The sequence below is a fragment of the Colias eurytheme genome, chromosome 29, assembly GCF_061535395.1.
Source record: "Colias eurytheme isolate Ceu_HAF_F1 chromosome 29, ilColEury1 Martin Lab GWU primary, whole genome shotgun sequence".
NCBI lineage: Eukaryota > Metazoa > Arthropoda > Insecta > Lepidoptera > Pieridae > Colias > Colias eurytheme.
The window spans coordinates 2,051,571-2,068,762 of record NC_143008.1 but is presented as its reverse complement, the minus strand read 5'-3'; the positions used below and the strand labels follow the sequence as shown (position 1 = coordinate 2,068,762).

The 17,192-nt window shown below is 33.9% G+C and overlaps 2 protein-coding genes across 2 annotated transcripts in view; both read left to right on the top strand.

Moving 5' to 3' along the window:
• Prp3 (pre-mRNA processing factor 3) overlaps positions 1-17,192 on the top strand; it is a 147,039-nt gene that overhangs the window by 41,623 nt on the left and 88,224 nt on the right. The window lies entirely within an intron of this gene.
• sgl (UDP-glucose 6-dehydrogenase sgl) lies at positions 4,823-16,963 on the top strand. Its single transcript, XM_090118112.1, has 2 exons — positions 4,823-6,480; positions 16,711-16,963. Exon 1 carries the CDS (start codon positions 5,039-5,041, stop codon positions 6,476-6,478), a length of 1,440 nt encoding a protein of 479 aa, XP_089974238.1. The 5' UTR covers positions 4,823-5,038; the 3' UTR covers positions 6,479-6,480; positions 16,711-16,963.

The following is a 17,192-nucleotide window of genomic DNA, read 5'->3' as shown; positions in this document are numbered from 1 at the left end:
GCAACCCAGAATTGGCAATGTAGCTGTCAAGTTGAATAAAAATTTGTTGTTTTTTTCGTGAAGTGGAGAATTATTGAGATAAAATTGTTATTTAGAACAAGAAATTTAAATAAAAAAGGAGACATCATGAAAAAGGTTAAACGTAGCGGTGTCCGTGATGTGGTGTATAAAGTTTTGGCTAAACTGTACATTATAGGGCGTGGAGTTGAGAGTCGTAATTTTTTTTGTGGTTAGCTATTGTCTTATGGAACCTAAATCTGAAATTTCACAGCGCGAAAACTTTTTGTTTTTGAGTCACGAATTTTTGAAAATCGGAAAATTTTACTCCATTTTATCTTTGAAACGCGAACTTACTGTTATGACAGTGTCAAATTGACCTACAGCGATTGTCAAACGCGTTTCATTTCAGGTAAAACATTTCTATCTAACAAAAAAAATATTATAATTTAAATTTTATTTATGAAATTTGTATATTTTTTAACAACAACATTAAAAATAATTATTATTAAGTATAGTTTTTGTAAAATAGATTAAATAAAAAAAAATTATTAATATTCGCAATTTATAATTTAACAAAAATATTAATCGAAGTGTCTAGTAGTCCGCTAAACGGATGAATAAAATAAATTAGTCGTCCGATTACCGGATGAATAAAATAATTTAATCGTCCGATTATTCGGATTACTAGATAACCTTTTAACACTAAAGCTAGTTGGGTTGGACTAAAGCAAAGGGGGCGCAGGACTTTTGATGGAGTTGGTGTCATTTTAACACCTATTTATTATTGTTTTATCGTAAAGATAACGCTAATATAAGCATGTTTTATAGGAACAACTTTTCTCTAAAATAAAAAATGGTGGAGATATTCACCCTCAATTCGTTAGGTTAGGTTTAGGTTAGGTTAGCCTTTAGGTTAGGTTAGGTTAGGTTAGGTTAGGTTTCTTAAAAAAAAACTACACAGAAATAGGAGCCCCGCGAAGCGGGGCTCCGTCGACGCGCAAAAAAAAATCTAGTTTAGGTTAGGTTAGCCGTTAGGTTAGGTTAGGTTAGGTTTCTTTAAAAAAAAAACTACACAGAAATAGGAGCCCCGCGAAGCGGGGCTCCGTCGACGCGCAAAAAAAAATCAAGTTAGGTTAGGTTAGCCGTTAGGTTAGGTTAGGTTAGGTTTCTTTAAAAAAAAAACTACACAGAAATAGGAGCCCCGCGAAGCGGGGCTCCGTCGACGCGCAAAAAAAAATCAAGTTAGGTTAGGTTAGCCGTTAGGTTAGGTTAGGTTAGGTTTCTTAAAAAAAAAAACTACACAGAAATAGGAGCCCCGCGAAGCGGGGCTCCGTCGACGCGCAAAAAAAAATCTAGTTTAGGTTAGGTTAGCCGTTAGGTTAGGTTAGGTTAGGTTTACGCGAGGTCGACGCGCAAAAAAAAAATCAAATACCTACGTGTGCCCTCCTCCCCCCCACAAAAAACCTATAATACGTGCGGCAGTTCTCTAAAGAAACCCCGATAACCTAACTATATAGATAAATAGATGTTATCGGACGATTGAATTATTTTATTCATCCGGTAATCGGACGACTAATTTATTTTATTCATCCGTTTAGCGGACGACTAGCGCTGTCCAATATTAATTGTACGCTTTGTACCGTGGAACAAAACAATAACGACGTCATTTTCAGTTACCGTTCGTTTGCCGCCTTTCAGTCGAGATCGTTTCGTGCGTACTCCTGTTAAGCCCTAAAACTGTACAAAACTATTAAACTTTTACTTTTAGCATACAAATAGGTAGCGAGGAGCGAAGCGACGAGCGTGTTAGGTTAACATTTGAACTGCCGCACGAGCCGAGCGAGCGAAGCGAGCGTGCCGCGGCAGCGGCCGGCGAGTGCCAGAAGCGACTTTAGGGCGATTCCCACTCAAACAAAAAAAAAAACTACAGGTCATACTAATGTCTATTACATTAAATCTGTCATATTTCAAATCAAAGAGCTAATGCAATATTACTAGTATTGAAAACTATTATTGTAAAGTAATAATTAATATTAATTGCTTCAGATCAATGTGGAACTGGAAAAAAATACCTAAAGCAAAGGGGGCGCAGGACTTAGAAAATGTTTGATGGAGTTGGTATCATTATAACACCTATTTATTATTGTTTTATCGTAAAGATTACGCTAATAAAAGCATGTTTTGTTGGGGCAACTTTTCTCTAAACTTGATAATTACCAAGATACATGACGGATTGTAAAATGTAAATTTTTTCAATGATGGAATATTATGTATTCAATATTAAGCTGCGAAAGTCCGAATCTAGCTAAAAAACGTTACGCTAAAATAAGCATTGCATTATCATAAGACTTGCCACAGAACCGAAGCTGTCAACCCCGAATTCCACGTGGTCTTGTCTGCCCTACCCCTAGAGTGTATGTAAAAAGCCGGAGGCGCGGAGGGAGAGCAGCCCTCGCCCGCCGTGACAAAGCTCGGGAGCCGTGCGGAGCGGAGCGGCTGAGGCTGGTCGCCGAAGGCGACCAATAAGCTGAAGCTGCGAAGTGGAGTACGGGCGACCGTGCTTTGTCACGCAAGGGCGGAAGGGCTGCACTTCCCGTAGCGCCGGAGCTAAGGCAGTGTCTGAGACAATATAAAAAAGACATGAGGAGATAGGGAAAGGGTTAGGTTAGGTTTTATCATCAATCTTTGAGGGCGAATATCTCGGCCATTTTTTATTTTAGAGAAAAAGTTTTTTTTATAAAACATGCTTATTTTAGCGTTTTGAATAAAAATCATGTATTTTATGATTCCTATACAATTTTCACTTTAGATCAAAAATTTTCTAAGTCCTTACTTTGCGCCCCCTTTGCTTTAGGCGGACCAAAACTTAATTTGTAAATATCTCGAAAACTATTAATTTTCGCGCCCCCCCCTTTACAGGGGAAGTTCCTAGTACCCACCCCCCCTCTCTCCACCCCCCACTACCCCCAAATTCCACGCCCTATAATGTACAGTTTTACCAAAGTTTTTATTCGGTGTTTGTCCGAATTTCAAGCTGGAAATTTATTGACTGATTTGGAAAACGTTTACAAACGTACAGCAGAATATACCGGTGAGATTCCATTTATTTTTGCTTAGTACTACGTAAAATAGAATATTCCATTAGTGACGAGTGTTTAATGTATGTATGTATGGCGATTATTACGTTTTCGCAATTTAATTTGAGGTTATTTGTATGTAAACAAAAACTAGTTTTTATAGTGCGACCAGCACAATTTGAGTCAAGAAGTTATATCCAATCCAACCAGCCTCAAATAAAGTACCTAGTTTAGATTTTACTACATAGTATAGTGATAACTGTTTTCATACAGCTATCTATCTATTAATCAATCAAACCATAAGAAAAAAAATCATATTTACTGTATCATATTTACAGATACTGAAGATGCCCCGTACCCTCTTGCCAGTACTTCGAAACAGAGTGATGATCAGTCCTTTGAAGGAGTAGAATATTTAGATTTTGATGAATTATATTAATGTACAAAATTTATCTACAAAAAAAATAAAAATATGTGGTTTTCAAATCGCCTTGTTTTTTTCTACCCGACGGACCCAGAAAGAGGGTAATGTGTTTGAGCTGCATGTATGCTTGTTTGTTTGTATGTTTGATTCTATGTGCGCCTCTGCAGTCTAAACACTTGACCGATTTTTATAAAATAACTAATTCCAAATACATTTAAGTAAAATTTGACCTAGGTAGGTCAATTAAAATACTAATGTATTTTTGTCTTAAATTTACACTATTGCTACAATGAAACAATTATAACGGTTTAAATCGCGGTATTTATTTTAGATTATATTATATAGATTTTTGGATTTTTATTCTATAGTATCAAGATCGCTTGCGTCGCAGTATCAGTGTTGCTATATGAGCGACGGTGGCGCCCTCATTTATTTTCATCTCTTTTGTGTCGCACTGTAAATATGTATAACTTCCCATATAATCTAATTTATGAATATAACCTATGGGAGTTTTATTAAATTTTAGTGTTGGCAATAAAGTTCTGTCAAACGGTATATTTTGACATTTATACGTATAGAAAAAAACGAGAATAGGGACGTATCGGTGCAATAAAAAAACATCGACAAATTATACGTAATAATTTAGGCGATCAATTAAATAATAATATTATCGGCAGATTATTATCTCAACATAATTATAGCATGTTGCGGATTTTCAGAACTGGTTATCAGTTTAATCAATCAATGTATTTTGTATTGTAAAATACTGTAACTCTCTCGTGTAATTTAAATTCGATATATGAAAGAAAAAAGGAACAAAAGTAAGTTGAATTAGCAAATGGGTTTTTCAACAACAGGTACTGCTGACTCATATGGTTTGAAAACAAACTTGAAATACAATGACGTTCTATCACGATCTACAAATGAATCATCAACCAGTTTTACTTTTTCTAATCTATTAATCTATTGTTTTAAATCTATGACGTATTATAATAAACTATTTTTTTATATATAAAACTTAAAGGTGTGCTTAATTTTTTAAAACACATTATTTCCATTTCTAGAAATGCAATGAGTACCTAAATACTATAAATTTTTGTTTCAAAACATTTATGAGGAAATGTTTAATACGCATTGTTTAATGTCCACATCAAATTAGATTTTATCTACCGTGTTCACACGATAAGAAAATTGCTTAATTGAAAAGATAACATTTCTTTGACATGTTACATACAATCAAATGTGGTTCATTGATTCTTATCGAGGTTGTTCGACATTAAACGAACCGTCTGTCGCATCACTAGCCAACCAGATTTCGTGCGTAATGTCATTGACTCCACAGTGAAGGCTCGGTTGTGGGGTGAGATGTTATTTCCCAATTGCATTTAAAATGAACTTATAGCAGACACTGCCCGTTATTTGCCGCGAGCGATCGAACAAATAATTTAACAGTACATTAAGTTTAATTACGCCCGTCGGCGGTCGGCCGTGTTTACTATTAGTTGTAATTCATCGCTACGAGTTGATAGTCGATAAAATGGTGATCCAAAAAATATGCTGTCTCGGTGCTGGCTACGTTGGAGGTCCTACGTGTAGTGTGATCGCGTTGAAATGTCCCAACATCACTGTAACTGTATGTGACAAGAGCGTGGAGAGAATAAATCAATGGAATTCAGATAAATTGCCGATTTACGAACCGGGTTTGGATGAAGTCGTGAATCAATGTAGGGGCAAAAATCTATTCTTCTCCACGGACATCGCTAAAGGTATTCGAGAAGCTGACTTAATATTTATTTCTGTGAACACGCCGACTAAAACAATAGGCAACGGAAAAGGCAGGGCTGCCGATTTGAAGTACATAGAAGGAGCTGCGCGAATGATAGCCGATTTAGCAACAAGCAATAAAATCGTAGTCGAAAAGAGCACCGTGCCCGTAAAAGCTGCGGAAATTATTATGAAAATCCTTCGTGCTAACACTAAACCCGGTGTAGAGTATCAAATTCTGTCGAACCCTGAGTTTTTAGCTGAAGGAACGGCTATAGTTGATCTTGTGGAAGCGGAACGTGTTTTGATTGGTGGTGAGGATACCCCTGAAGGTCAGAAAGCCGTCCAGGAACTGTGTTGGGTGTACGAACACTGGATACCAGCTAAAAATATCTTAACCACAAACACATGGAGTTCAGAGCTGTCTAAGCTTGCAGCAAATGCATTTTTGGCTCAAAGAATTTCAAGTATCAATTCTCTGTCTGCTGTGTGTGAAGCCACAGGAGCTGACGTCTCAGAGGTAGCTAGAGCAGTGGGCCGTGACTCAAGAATAGGTCCAAAATTCTTAGAAGCGTCCATCGGTTTTGGGGGCAGTTGCTTCCAGAAAGACATTCTTAACCTTATATATTTATCCGAATGCTTGAATCTACCAGAGGTAGCAGCATATTGGCAGCAAGTCGTCAACTTAAATGACTATCAGAAAACCCGTTTCACCAGAAAAGTTATAGAATCACTTTTTAACACTGTATCAGATAAGAAAATAGCCATTCTTGGTTTCTCGTTCAAGAAGAACACGGGAGACACTCGGGAGTCGCCAGCTATTTACGTTTCAAGTACGCTCCTAGATGAGGGAGCGAAACTGCACATCTATGACCCTAAAGTTGAAATGGACCAGATATATTACGAATTAACACACCCCCAAGTGACAAATGAGCCAGAACTAGTTCGGAAAAACATTGAAATCCATGACTCTGCGTATTCAGCAGTGACGGGGGCGCACGCGTTAGTACTATGTACTGAATGGGACGAGTTTAAAGAACTTGACTTCAGAAGGATCTACAACGCAATGATGAAGCCAGCGTATATATTCGATGGACGTAAAATCTTGGATCATGAAGCCTTGTTGAACATTGGCTTCCACGTGCAGACGATTGGCAAGAAATTATCGAGGACAGGCAGTATTCGTGCACAGGGGAGCCAGACTTTGCCTTAAGTGTGAGTATATTTTCCTTATTTTATTTATTAAAAACATGGACGTATAAAAAAAGACGGACGGTATATCGTCTAAACATTGAGTGAAGCCTAGTAATGGCGGCGAAACATCCATGTGTGTGTGCCATGTTGCCATGGCAACAGCTGTGTTGATGACAATGGCGGCTTTATTTTTTTCTATAAATTTTGCCGTAATAATTTTGTCATTAAAACATAAAAGAAATAACTTGCTTCCCTGTGGAATGTAATCCCTTGTGTTTTGTTATTTAAAATTGTACTGTTGCGACACCATTTAACCACGCAAGACGGCATTTTAAATATTTTTTGTGAAACAGTGACGCAGTTAATCAGTCGGTAGTTCACGACGTAATGGCGGCCGACTAGCTTACTATGGTGAGAGTGTGTGCGTGTTTATTGTCTTTACACGATCGCTAGCTTACTATGGTGGCTTCACGTTGTTTGTTCGTAATACGGCGTCCGTCTTTTTTTATACGTCCATGATTAAAAAATAATATTTAGCCTTTTTTATGAAAAAAAATTGAATCAATACAAAGAATAGGATGGCAATAAGAATTTAATTTAAATCATAAATGGTGATCTGGTTTTAGAAGATTTTTTTGTATGTACATGTACATATTATTACATAATAATATGATAATACATACACAATAATTTAAAAAACATAATCTATACTAATATTATAAAGCTGAAGAGTTTGTTTGTTTGAACATGCTTATCTCGGGAACTACTGGTTCGATTTGAAAAATTCTTTCGTTGTTAGATAGCCCATTTATCGAGGAAGGCTATAACATCACGCTAAGACCAACAGGAGCGGAGCAATGCGGGTGAAACCGCGGGGCACAGCTAGTGTATGATATTAGTTAAATAGTAAAATAAAACAGACTCTCTTCATAGGATTTTAGTTAACAAACTAAAAAAAATTATAGCCATACTTGAGTTAAAACATTATCTTACTAGCGGTCCGCCCCGGCTTCGCCTGTGGTGCATATTTCGCAATAAAAGGTAGCCTATGTTCTATCTCAGGGTCTAAAGATTGTGCCAAATTTCATCAAAATCAGTTGAGAGGTTTAAGCGGGAATCCATAACAGACAGACAGAGTTACTTTCGCATTTATAATATTATATATGTAGTAGGGATTAAACCTGTATTCACAAAGATACAATCCTCAATTTTTCTCTTATTTTTACTCAAGTTTTAACTACATTCTTAAAGTCTACTAGATGTAAGATAAAAATAGGTTCACCATTTATCAAAACCTGTTTCCATGCAATAAACAGGTGAAATAATAAAAAATAATGCATATTTTGTAATTAAAGAGTATTTACTGCAATTTCACAGTAAATCTAAATAACTATGATAAGATTTTGAATTTCATAGCAATAATGCAATTATACTTATCGGAGACCATTGCAAATTAATATTTATGAAGAAAATTGTATACAATTTGTTTTGTATTGTAATATTTTGCTAATTTCATGGTTTATTATAGGCATTTCAGTGGCTTTTTTACCACCAAAGGATGTGTCTCAATTATTTCAAACTAGATTTCCGCCCGCGGCTTCGCCCGCGTTTGCAAAGGAAAACCCGCATAGTTCCTGTTCCCGTGGGATTTCCGGGATAAAAACTATCCTATGTGTTAATCCAAGTTACCCTCTATATGTGTGCTAAATTTCATTGTAATCGGTTCAGTAGTTTTAACGTGAAAGAGTAACAAACATCCATACATCCATACATCCATATCCATACATCCTTACAAACTTTCGCCTTTATAATATACATGTAATGTATATTAGATATTAGATATACCTATATATTATACCTTATGTAAAAATATCTATTCTAATATTATAAAGCTGAAGAGTTTGTTTGTTTGAACGTGCTAATCTAAGGAACTACTAGTCCGATTTGAAAATTTTTTTAGGTGTTAGATAGATTAAGGAAGGCTATAGACTATATTATATCACCACGCTAAGACCAACAGCAGCGGAGCAATGCGGGTAAAACCGCGGGGCGCAGCTAGTTTATAAAATAAAACGAAAGGAAATATCTCTGTAAAACATGATGCATCAGATATTTATTTGTGAGTAATACATAATGATTACAGGATATATCTATATAATGAAATGTAAATATTTTTATAATAATTCAATACACGTAACTGCATTGACTGGCAAGATGTAGTCTTATTTTAAATACTCAGAATTTTGTATTTTACTTTGCATGTTATAAGCGTCCTTGTCTATGTTAGTTAGACAGAGATGCACGAATGTTACTAATCAAGAGGTCCGCCATCTAAATTTTGTTCACGTTCAATTTTTTTTTTAATTTTTATTAAAAAAAAATTATTTACTTTGGCGGGAATTTTTGCCCGTGTCGTAACTGGACTTCTTTTAGAACCTCTTTTGAATAGTAGATTATTAAAAAAAATGATCTTTTTATATAAAATTTTTTTAAATAATTTTTTATATAAAAAACTGTTCTACACTACTGTAAATATCACAATGGGTATTTCTATTTTAAATTCATTGAAACACGGAAATATGGATTTCCCAGTAAATATGAAACTGATAAACTGATACGTTGTTGTCTTTGCTTACGTATTATACTTTCATCGTACTATTTTTATTACTCGACTGCGGCAAATTTAGGGTTATGTTTTATCTATGTTTGTGTATTTCTTTCGCCCGCGGCTTGCTCGTAGTGAAAAAAAGAGATGTGTAGTTTTGGCGCTAAATCCTGTGAAAAAATGTTATAACTTTTTTGGGTTTTATTTTTTGTTTCGTAATAATTTTAAAGGAAAAAATAATAAAAAGGATTCGAAAGGAAGAATTAAATAGGCAATATTCGGATCAGAATTTTCAATTTAGAATTTAAAAATAGCGGTAAGTAAATTAATTACTTATTTCGGAATAAAATAAAATTACTTATTTCGGAAAAAAATAATAATTTTAATTAAACTTACAATATATAAATAATTTATCAGTTAGCTTTGTGCACGTAGTATGAAATAAGGGATTAAAAATTGAAGGCGCGTTTTGAAACAATTTATTTTTTATTTTTTCATTTATTCTAAAAACTATTTTCTAAAGACTGCCAACTTCTTCGCGTACCTAGGTAGTTACCTAGGTAGTTTATTACGTAATTTATGGCATTAACAATGTGATGAAAATGCAAGTGAATAGTCAGTAAATATTTATGTTTTTGTCAGAGTTTCACTGTTATTAACGTTACATAATGTAACAGTTATTTCTTATTTCATGATTTTACTTTCATGTTTCGTGTAAGTGTGCATTTATTTATCACGGGATGATGTGGGCGAAACAGATGAAAAAATACATTATCAATCGACTTAAAGAAAAAGACTTTTCTGTAGCGAATACCTACTTTTCATTTTTTATTTGCGAAAGTTAGTGCCTCCCATTTAAAGATTTAGTTCCGACAATTTGAAGGCGGTTTTGTTATTTGTTAAAAAATTGTGAGTTTTAGATTACTTCCTACTAATATTATAAATGCGAAAGTTTGTGAGGATGTGTGTGTGTGTTTGTTACTCTTTCACGCAAATACTACAGAACCGATTACAATGAAATTTAGCACACATATAGAGGGTAACTTGGATTAACACATAGGATAGGTTTTATCCCGGAAATCCGACGGGAACGGAAACTATGCGGGTTTTTCTTTGAAAATGCGGGCGAAGCCGCGGGCCGAAACTAGTACTCTATACTTTTGCGTTTTAAAATTACTAATATTTTTTAATTTTACTTGACTTTTTCGTTCCACTACACGCATCGCGATGAAACATACATTCGACAAATCCGCATTGTGATACGGAAACAACGATGTGTGTAGAAAACACATTATACATACATGCAATTACTAATTTTAACATCAAAAAGTACATGCAGAAGTTTAAACTCATGTTCAATTTTGGGTATTTGTTAATTCTAGTTTTAACTATTCATGTTTTTCTTTTGAGTTACAATTAATATTTAAACTAGGGAAAACGCATTATAATGAAAAATAAATTGTATTCAGTAATTATTCGGAAATTATATGCAAATTTCTTACTTAGGTACTTCTTCTTAATTACTTTACAATTCAAAATTTAATCAATATTTCAGACACCCATACAAAATGTCACTAGAAACTAGAAACAGTTCACAAAGCATAGTATCCAACAAGAACAATGATAACCAATATTATCCCTGGATAGCTCACTAGAAAAACGCATCCAGTAAATAATTGGTCGAAATATTTTTAAAATGTAAATCACAACCAAATGTAATCCACAAACAAAAAATCGTTTAAATTAGTTTCGAACAGAAGTTACAAGTAATTTCGTGTGTTTGTTCATGCACCATTATTTCTCAGAAACACATATGGCGCTGCAATGTGTTAATGAACAGAAAAAATATACGAAGGAAGTGAGGGTGCTGTCGGATGTTAGACTAGTTTTATTTTGTGAGCGGAGCACATGTGTCAGAAGTGAAACTACTTAGGCTTTTGTCGGTTTGTTTGTAAGTCTGTCGTTAAAGCAAAAGGGAAAATTGAAATAGAAAATGAAAATATGCGTTTAGTTTCTTTTTATCTATGATAAAAATGACCTTGGAGGAATAAAGATTATTTTTTTGCAACATAAGCAAAAAAATAAAAATAAAAAGTTAAAATAGAGCGTGTGAGAATTTTTGCAAGCGAGCAAAGTCGCAGGCGGAAATATGGGTTTTGAAATTATTACATGAACTCAAATGTTAACTAATTTTATGTCTTCTAAACCTCACCATAACAACGTTATTATTTTTATTCCAAAATTTATCTTTACCTAGATGTCTTTCCTTTATTTTTAATCTTAACATTTTCTACTATTTTGCAATTACCTACCTACCTCTTTCAAAACCAAAAACTTCGTCTTTATTCTGTAGTGTTTTTTTTTTGTTTATTTTGACATGACATGAAAAACGCATCAATTAGATGTGTGCGAGCCAAGAGCCAATATGCAAACAGCCTTGACATATATTATGCTTATTGTCTCTGCTATCAATCTAATATTTATGGCCATGTCAAACGTGTAGCGTTTTTAATCGGCTCGTTTGCATAATCTGTACGATACGGCACTAAACTAGCGTAGTAGCTAAACTTTAACTATTTTAAGTGTTATAAATAATACGTTGTTAGTTTATCCCACACATAAATTTACTGTAGTTTTTCCTGCAATTTATTATATAGCTCTACTACTTCAGGATATGGTCTGTCTAACTTAACTTTCAATTAAAATGCCACTATATTAAATCTATATACTAATATTATAAAGCTAAAGAGTTTGTTTGTTTGTTTGAACGCGCCTAATCTCAGGAACTACTGCTCCGATTTGAAAAAATCTTTCGGTGTTAGATAGCACGATTATAGAGGAAGGCTATAGGCTTATATATCATTACGCTAAGACCAACAGCACTATATGTATAGCAAAAATATGTGCCTATGGCTGGCATCACACGATGAGACTGAATACAAAATCTGACTCTTCAAACATATCTTAAAAGATCTGCATCAGACAGTTACAAACCAACCCTTCTGCTCTTCTCTAGTAATTAAATCAAATGAAACTTAATTATTTTAATTATATTTGATAGATAAACTCTTGATCAACTATAGGATTTAAGGTAGTATCGTAAAAATAAACGCCGCGTTCGAACCGCCGCTCGTATGTCGCGACGTAAGGTCACGTATTTTTATAAAAAGAGGAAAAATGAAGGTTCATCGATCGCCTTGAGTGCTCGTGATCACTCGATGTATCGGTTACGCCATTTGCAATTAATATATTACGGAAATAAATTGATGATTTTAATTAATTTACTAATAAAACTTCCGTTATTTTAATGCTTACTTTATTCTCAAAAAAAAAGAGGTAGATTAGATTTTTTGTTTTTGCAGTGAAGCTTCTTTAGGCGCGTTGAGAGTAAAATTTCAAGGTCGCGTTATGGAAATACCGTCACGTCATGGAGTATTAGGCGATGATTTTAGTATCTTTGGATCTTGCCAAAGAAGTTTCACTTCTGACGCGTGTGCCTGCCCGGCACGCTGTTTTTTTTCTTAGAGAAATAACGATTTGTTTTAACAAAGGACCAAGTGAAGATTCAAGATATCAAAATTTCACTTAAACAATTTTTTTAAGCCTTATAAAGTTATAATCATTGCGCCTATTATTTATTTATGAAAAAATATTTATTTTAATTTTCATAACAATAAAATATAATATGCCGTCAAATTGATTTTAGTACTTCTCTTTTTTGAAGTCGATTTCAACCAGATAAAGATGATACACAAATGTTTAGGTATTTCCATAATCTTATCAATTTTTTATGAATCTTTTTTTATCATAAATCAAATTCTTGGAAGATTATAAATACGCGTAGTCTGTACGTTATACCGGATATGTCAAATACCAAATAACATCAAAATCAGTCCAGCTGTTTTGATTATAAATACCATCCATACTTTTGAAAATATATAATGCGGTTTTACTCCGCTCCTATTGGTGTTAGCGTGATGATATACTAACAGCCTGATTATAGCCTTCCTCGATAAATGAGCTATATAATATTGAAATATTTTATCAAATCGGACCCGTACTTCCTGAGTTTAGCGCATCCAAGCAAACAAAGAAACTCTTCAGCTTCATTAGTATAGATGCAAATATATTTTCAAATTCAAATTCGTGTATAACTACATAGTATAAAACAAAGTCGCTTTCTCTGTCCCTATCTATGTATGCTAAAATCTGTAAAACTACGCAACGAATTTTGATGCGGTTTTTTTAAATAGATAGAGTGATTCAATAGGAAGGTTTAGTATATAATTTGTTAGGTTTTAGAAAAAGCGGGCGAAGCCGCGGGCGGAAAGCTCGTATGTAATAAACCTTTAAAAAAATCATTCAACAATTTGCGGGTTCGCGTTAGGTACAAACATGTCACATTTGGACCCCAACAAATTTTAGCCTCCACCTACCTTAATGACACATAACAAAACTGTAGCATAATATTAACTTAAATATTTTAAATTAGTTAAATACAGCAAAAACTCCAATCTGTAAAAGTTAGAGGAAACAACGTCAATTATCTGGCAAAGATAAAACACAAAAATAGTTGTATTTTATCGCACACCATAAAACACTAAATAACCAAATCGGATATTGGCAATAAATATATAATTTATAATATTTTCACATTTATTTGATATTTCGTTTTAAATGCGTGTTTGGAAATCGTAAAATTATGTCAAGATCGTTATCTCAAAACTATGGTATGTTTCCTGTACTGATAAAGAGTAAACATGTATTTTAATTAATATAAAAAATAAAATAATATTTATTAGCAAATTTTACATACTTAGTTCACAATTTTGCTCTGCCTTCTGAACTAGGTTAATACCTGTGTCTCAGAAAACAGTGCCTTCCCTTATGAGTTCATACAAGTATTATAAAATACGTAAACAGAATATTCTAGTTACAGATTAATAACAATTAAAGAATAAAAATTACTAGTTAATTATAAATATAATATATATATATATCATGACGATACATGAATTGGACAGGTGGATAAGCGTGAGTATGTGTGTGTGTATGTGTGTGTGTGTGTGTGTGTGTGTGTGAGAGAGTGTGCGTGTGTGTGTATGTGTCAGTGAGTGGAATATTATGATTAATTGTGTTTTTGATTTTGACACCTATTTATTATATTTAATAAAAGTGAAGAGACTTTCAGTTTGGAGATAATCCAGATTTTTGAGCCAGTTGATAATGAATTTTTTAAACCGATTAGTAGTCATATTTATTATTGCGCTTATGTTATTAGTCGGGATTTTATTATATATTCTTGGAGCAATGCAATTTAGCTGTCGTCTTGCAAAACTAGTTTTAGTTATAGGTACAGGGCACCGTAGTTTTCGTTTTCTTGTTCGAGGCAGTTTGTGAGCTATTAAACGGTGATATCTTAGCAGAGCCTTCAGAACATAAATCTTACGAACTGAGAGAACTCCAGTTTGTACATAAACATCCGCTGTCGAGTGCCTGTATGGTAGGTGCATTAGAACTTTTAACACTGCCCGCTGTGCACGTTCAAGTTCAAGCATTATTGTTTTAGGGGCCCCACCCCATGACGTCACACAGTAATTTATTAAGCTCTCACACAGTGCTTTGTATGTTTGAGTAAGCAGTTTCTTATTCGCTACTGATCTCAGTTGCTTGAAAATGTAAATTAGCTTTCTAACTCTATTGCAAACATTGGTGATCTGGTCTTTCCAACACAATGTATCATCCAGAAGAACACCCAAGTATCGTATACATGAAGCTCTTGTGAGTACTTTACAATTACATTTGCTCAAATACCTCCTATTACATGGAAATGTGTGAAGTTTTATAGATAAACTTGTGGATGGGCCGTAGGTCTTTGTCTTTGTGAAACATAGGTATTTCGTTTTAGAGATATTAAGTGTAAGCAAATTATCTTCAAGCCAGGCTGTGACATTTTGCAGGCCTTTCTCAGCGTTACTGTGGGCTTCTTCCCAATTGTGTCCGCGAAATAACAATACAGTGTCGTCGGCAAACATCTGTATGTCTGTATCGGTAGAAATTACTTCAGGGAGACTATTAATATAGATTAAGAAGAGGGTAGGTCCTAACGTGCTGCCTTGTGGAATACCAAATCTACATGATGAGGCATCACTTATATCGTTTTTAACCCTCACGTACTGCTCTCTGCAAGACAGATAACTCTGAAACCATTGATGAACATGACCGCGAACACCTATGCTTTCCAACTTTGATAATAGTATCGGGATAGAAATTGTATCAAAAGCTTTTTTAAAGTCAAGAAATACACCAATAACTTTGTCCCCTTTATCGAGGTATTCATATACTAATGTCGTTAATCTCAATATAGCTTCTTCCGTGGATTTTCCTTTCCGAAATCCATATTGAGAATTTGTTAGTAATTTATTCTTTTCTAGAAAACTTGTTAGGCGATAATTTACTAGTCTTTCCAGAACCTTCGATAGAGTTGGAAGTAACGAAACAGGTCTGTAGTTGGTCACATCTTTTTTGTCCTCTGATTTATAAATAGGCGACACGATGGCTTTTTTAAAAATGTCAGGAAATTGGCCTTGTTCTAAACTCAAATTACACAAGTATTCCAATGGACCAATTAGAAATTCTTTTGCTTCTTTAATAAGCCTACTTGATATACCATCAAGCCCAGGAGCACTAGAAGCCTTTAATTCATTGATAATTTTACCAATTTCGTAGGAATCTGTAGGTACAAAAGACATTGAATGAATCATAGAAGTTGACGATTTAATTTGATTCGCGAGATCGTTTTCGGTCTTATGTAATATTTTTAATATCTCTTCAGCTAAACTCCCACCGACAGTTGTGAAAAAATTATTAATTTTGTTTAAAGACTCTTTAGTGTTACTACCAATCGTAAGAAGCTCCGTGGGTAAGTCATTCTTCACTTTCATATTACATACATCCTTTATAATATTCCATGTTTTCTTAATATCTTTCTCATTGTGTTGTAATTGCATTTGATAGTATTTTTGTTTTAAAGATTTGATTATTTTATTACAAGTGTTTCTATACTTTATATATGCGCTTACTGTTTCAATGTCGCTAGGTCTTAACTTGGCTTTTTTATGCAATTTGTCTCTCTTACGGATTGATCTTACTACTCCTGTTGTTATCCATGGTTTAAGAGGCGCCTTCTTTTTAGACAAATACTTAACCGTAGTGCACTCCTTAATAATTCCACTGATATAAATATGCTGTGTTTTAGTGACGTTAAAATGTAATTACTCAAAGGCATAGCTGTACTTAATCCAACTATAATATTACTAGCTGTGCCCCGCGGTTTTATTCGCAGTGCTCCGCTCTTGTTGGTCTTAGCGTAATGAAATACTCCTAATAAATAGCCTATACTCTATACCTATAGCCTTCCTCGATAAATGGGCTATCTATCACTGAAATAATTTTTCAAATCTGACCAGTAGTTCCTGAGATTAGCACGTTCAAACAAACAAACTCTTCGGCTTTATAATATTAGTATTGTATGGATAAATGCGAAATATTATATTTAATTAATTATCTTATCCCAGGTAAATGTATATTATAGACTAAATTATATAAAATTATATTATATATGTAAATATTTAATTTTGTTTCAGGAAATTATGATCTACTCGGTGACTACAGAAGAAGTGAACCATTAATGATGTAGTTAAGTAAAATTCGACAATACAATTTAGCTTTGAACATACCTACACGACCCGGTTGCCAGTTAAAGTATCTAACTTTAATGTTGCCAGTTTCAAAAAGTGTGTTGATGAGAAATGCTTAATTTCTAAAAAAATTTTTCTACTGAGTTTTAATAATTATTAATTAATGAATATAATCTTAATCTTAATATATATAAATCTCGTGTCACAATGTTTGTCCTCAATGGACTCCTAAACCACTTAACCGATTATAATAAAATTCGCACACCATGTGCAGTTCTATACATACCACGGGCGAAACCGGGGCGGACCGCTAGTTAAATATTAATTTTAGAGATTTGTGTCATTTCATTATCACACTTTTTATTAAGTAACATAAATATTTGAACAAAATCTTGTTGAATCAAGTATTATTAGAAAGAAACTATATA